Below are 5,060 nucleotides of genomic sequence, written 5' to 3'. Positions count from 1 at the left end.
TTGTGAGGATAATTAAATGATGGAAAATTTCTGGTAAAATTTAGGTTATTATTGCACCAAACAAACACAGTTCACTCTCTGATCCACACGAATACAGTACTAAAAGTTTCAGCCTGCTAATATCGATGCGGCGGTTGGCGGGCGGCAAGATGGCGAGGCACAGAGCACACATACAACCACAGCTATAGCTCTTGACGTATCGGCACTTTAATTCTTCTTAGCGTCGCAATACTTTTCCATTTAGTGCCTATAGTATTTTGCCATGCTGTGTGGGCGTTGGAGCGGCATACCCGAGGCTCAGTGAAGCTATATCTTCCAGGAGAGCCTCCTCGCTCCAGAAGGTGTTGCTCAGACCAGTGCCAAACTCCAACTACTACCACTGAGCACGTTGTGCCGTGCAGTGCCCGCGCGCATTTTCCCGCGCTCGCCTGCCATCCACCTTTTACCGCTCCCTGAAAGACCGGGTATTTACCCGAGGTTTTGCATTCTACATATCCTAACACATTGCCTACTTATGGACCAGACTCACAGTTACGATTTTAAACATTTTGCAACAGTTTCAACATTTGTTACATTTCAATTCTATTACAATATTACTTGACATTTGACATAAACATTAATATTCACATTGAAACTTATTTACAGTTTTCTTAACATAATGGCACGAAACAAAAAGAAATGAACTCAGAACATCAATTACACAGGTTTATCGTAAAATCAGATGAAAAGAATTACTTATATGTACAATAGTACAGAGTCGTTGTTGTTACACACACACATGAGGCATCACTTGTTCGCAGTATGAAGGGAATAGACGAAATTAAGAACAACTCCGTGAAACTGAAACGAGCAACAAAATATGTTCATACACAGTGTAACTAAATACATTGAAACCAGTGGAGACATTTTTGAACATTTATTGCGAATGTATTGTGAAACTGTATGTACACTGTAAAACTTACTTAACACTGAGCGTTGTTTATCCCGGTTTAACATGAATTCACATGTGCTATAATATTAATAAAAGCAGATTATCTGACACATTCATACAGTTTCAGTTAACGTTATCACCAATATTTTTCCACAGTTGAAGCTACAACTTCTCTTGAAAACTTTGCGCAACTTTGTGCATTTGTCTGCAATTTAATTAACAAATAAATTAAAACTTTTGCGAAATTACTTTTTTGCTTCTCTGGATGTTCTGGATAAATACTACAGATAAACGTCTGTGACATGTTTTATTAGATTCGCGAGACCAATAACAACAAAATAAATGGAAATTGTGTTTTAATTTAACCTCATAGAATTTTGCAATGCCTTCGAACTAGCGAAGTTGCTAAATTTCAGGCGAAATCTTTTATTAAACATAAGTCCGTAGATAAACATATGCGGACCTATGTTTATATGAACATTTTTCTTTAGTTTTACTGGTAGAATAACAATTTAAAATATTGGCATAGCTTCGTGAATCATCCTTTATATTATAATGCCTTATCGTCTTGATGGTTGAATATTTCATCCAAATGCATTTAAATATTCAGAAATTCCACTGATTCTCCGGTCAAATAATACATTTATCGTCTCAGAAAACGATCATTCAACTTCTACGGAGGTAACTGTGGGGTCCGTTTTTACTGCAAACAACCCAATACGGCTGTTTTGATTGTCTGCCAGATCGTTTATATAGATAATGAGCAGCAAAGGGTCTACAACACTACCTTGGTAGTCACCAGAAGTCACTTCTGTTTTACTCTATGACACTGCGTCAGTTACTAGAAACTGTGACATCTCTGAGAGGAAATCACGAATCCAGTCACGTAACTGAGACGATATTCCATAAGTAAGTAATTTCATTACAAGCGGCTTATGTGGTACAGTGTCAAAAGCCTTCTGGAAATCCCATTTCAATATCACTCAACACTTCTTGCGAGTAAAGAGCTAGTTGTGTTTCACAAGAACGATGTTTTAAGGATCCTTGTTGACTGTGTGTGTCAATTGATCGTTTTCTGCTTGGTAATTCATACTGTTCGAACACAATGTGTGTTCCAAAATCCAGCCTCATATCGACGTTAATGGTATGGGCCTGTAATTTAGTGGATTACTCCTAGTGTCTTTCTTGAATATTGGTGTGACCTGAACAAATTTTCAGTCCTCGGGTACGAATCTTTCGTCGAGCGAACGGCTCTTTATGATTTTTAAGTATGTAGCTATTGCACCAGCATACTCTGAAAGGAACATATTTGGTATACAGTCTGGACCAGAAGACCTACTTTAATTGAGTGGTTTAAGTTGCTTCACTATTCCGAGGTTAGTTACTTCTATGTAAGTCATGTTGGCAGCTGTTCTTGATTCGAATTCTGTAACATACAGGGTGGTCCATTGATCGTGTCCGGGCCAAATATCTCACGAAATAAGTGTCAAACGGAAAAACTACAAAGAACGAAACTTGTCTAGCTTGAAGGGGGAAACCAGATGGCGCTATGGTTGGCCCGGTAGCTGGCGCTGCCATAGGTCAAATGGCTATCAAACTGCGTTTTTTCAATAGGAACCTCCATTTTTTATTACATATTCGTGTAGTACGTATAAAAACATGAATGTTTTAGTTGGACCACTTTTTTCGCTTTGTGATAGATAGCGCTGTAATAGTCACAAACATATGGCTCACAATTTTAGACGAACAGTTGGTAACAGGTCGGTTTTTTAGATTAAAATACAGAACGTAGGTACGTTGGAACATTTTATTTCGGTTGTTCCAATGTGATACATGTACCTTTGTGAACTTATCATTTCTGAGAACGCATGCTGCTACAGTGTGATTACCTGTAAATACCACATTAATGCAACAAACGCTCAAAATTAGGACACCAACCTCAATGCATTTGGCAATACATGTAACGACATTCCTCTCAACAGCGAGTAGTTCGCCTTCCGTATTGTTCGCACATGCATTGACAATGCGCTGACGCATGTTGTCAGGCGTTGTCGGTGGATCACGATAGAAAATATCTTTCAACTTTCCGCACACAAAGAAGTCCGGGGACGTCTGATCCGGTGGACGTACGGGCCATGGTATGGTGCTTCGACGACCAATCCACCTGTCATGAATTATGCTATTCGATACCGCTTCAACCGCACGCGAGCTATGTTCCGGACATCCATCATGTTGGAAGTACATCGCCATTCTGTCATGCAGTGAAACATCTGGTATTAACATCGGTAGAACATTACGTAGAAAATCAGCATTCATTGCACCATTTAGATTGCCATCGATAAAATGGGGGCCAATTATCCTTCCTCCCATAATGCCGCACCATACATAAACCCGCCAAGGTCGCTGATGTTTCACTTGTCGCAGCCATCGTCGATTTTCCGTTGCCCAATAGTGCATATTATGCCGGTTTACGTTACTGCTGTTAGTGAATGACGCTTCGTCGCTAAATAGAACGCGTACAAAAAATCTGTCATCATCCCGTAATTTCTCTTGTGCCCAGTGGCAGAACTGTACACGACGTTCAAAGTCGTCGCCATGCAATTCCCGGTGCATTGAAATGAGGTACGGGTGCAATCGATGTTGATGTAGCATTCCCAACACCGACGTTTTTGAGATTCCCGATTCTCGCGCAGTTTCTCTGCTACTGATGTGCGGATTAGCCGCGACAGCAGCTAAAACGCCTACTTGGGCATCATCATCTGTTGCAGGTCGAGGTTGACGTTTCACATGTGGCTGAACACTTCCTGTTTCTTTAAATAACGTAACTATCCGGCGAACGGTCCGTACACTTCGATGATGTCGTCCAGGATACTGAGCAGCATACACAGCACACACCCGTTGGGCATTTTGATCACAATAACTATACATCAACACGATATCGACCTTTTCCGCAATTGGTAAACGGTCTATTTTAACACGGGTAATGTATTACGAAGCAAATACCGTCCGCACTAGTGGAATGTTACGTGATACCACGTATTTATACCTTTGTGACTATTACAGCGCCATCTATCACAAATCGAAAAAAGTGGTCCAACTAAAACATTCATATTTCTTTACGCTCTACACGAATATGTAATAATAAATGGGAGTTCCTATTTAAAAAACCGAAATTGATATCCGTTTGACCTATGGCAGCGTCATCTAGCGGGCCAACCATAGCGCCTTCTGGTTTCCCCCTTCAAGCTAGACAAGTTTCCGTCTTTGTAGTTTTTCCGTTTGACGCTTATTTCGGGAGATATTTGGCCCGGTCACTTCGTCTTCTTTGGTGAAGAAGTTTCGGAAGGCTGAGTTCAATAACTCCGCTTTGGCAGCGCTATCTTCGATGGTATCTCCAGTGCTATCGCGCATAGAAGGCATTGATTGGCACTTGTAGTTCTAGGCTAATGGATACTGTCTGGAGCGGCGGGCACAGGTGTGCTGCGGGCCGAGGTCCGGGGATGTCGGCCAAGACCGGTGGCGGCGGGGAGGGCGCTGACAGAGGAAATCATCGATTGGCGAAGAAACGCCGGCCCGCCGGACGTGGAATGCGGGAGTCGAACGGCCGCAGTGGAGGCAGCCGAGCACTCGTCGGGGCCGCCGCCGCCGCCGCTGCCGGCGGCCCCAGGAATTCCGTAATTAGCCGGCTGGACAGCGTCCGAATTCCGGCAGGGCCGGTGCGCCGCCAGCTGAGGGCGGCCGGGGTGGGAGGGGGCGGCGGGGGTGGCGGGGGCGGCGCCGACTGCTCTGCCGACCGGTGCCACTCTGCCGACGCGGCCCCACGTGCGTCCCCCTGCCGTACCCCGCCACTCCACTCCATTACTGACACCTCAGCCTAGGTATCCGCAGCATGCATTCCCGATGGTATGCCACCATCCCGAAACCTTTGTCGCCCTCCAGTGTTAACAGTCCCAATTCTAAGGGCCACTCCCGCAAATTCTTACCAGAGTCCCACAGCTACGAGCTGGTATCCATAAATTCCCGAAATAGTAATTTGACACACAAATGTATAACGAGTGCATCGCACACCAAGTGTCTGCGATCTGTGTGGTTTGATTAACCGTTGGTGTGCGTATTTCCACCGATGTGC

General features: G+C 43.8%; 1 protein-coding gene across 1 annotated transcript; it reads left to right on the top strand.

The window, feature by feature from the left end:
• The first annotated feature begins 4,377 nt into the window (after window positions 1-4,377).
• LOC126485036 (alanine and glycine-rich protein-like) lies at window positions 4,378-4,809 on the top strand. Its single transcript, XM_050108641.1, has one exon. It carries the CDS (start codon window positions 4,378-4,380, stop codon window positions 4,807-4,809), a length of 432 nt encoding a protein of 143 aa, XP_049964598.1.
• Window positions 4,810-5,060: the final 251 nt, after the last annotated feature.

This window comes from Schistocerca serialis, chromosome 6 (genome assembly GCF_023864345.2).
Source record: "Schistocerca serialis cubense isolate TAMUIC-IGC-003099 chromosome 6, iqSchSeri2.2, whole genome shotgun sequence".
Classification (NCBI taxonomy): domain Eukaryota; kingdom Metazoa; phylum Arthropoda; class Insecta; order Orthoptera; family Acrididae; genus Schistocerca; species Schistocerca serialis.
The sequence above is the reverse complement of the archived record's forward strand: the minus strand, read 5'-3'. Positions and strand labels throughout refer to the sequence as shown.

Excerpts from the sequence above, each read along its gene's own strand:
- LOC126485036 (XM_050108641.1), top strand. The coding sequence starts at position 4,378 with ATGGATACTGTCTGGAGCGGCGGGCACAGGTGTGCTGCGGGCCGAGGT.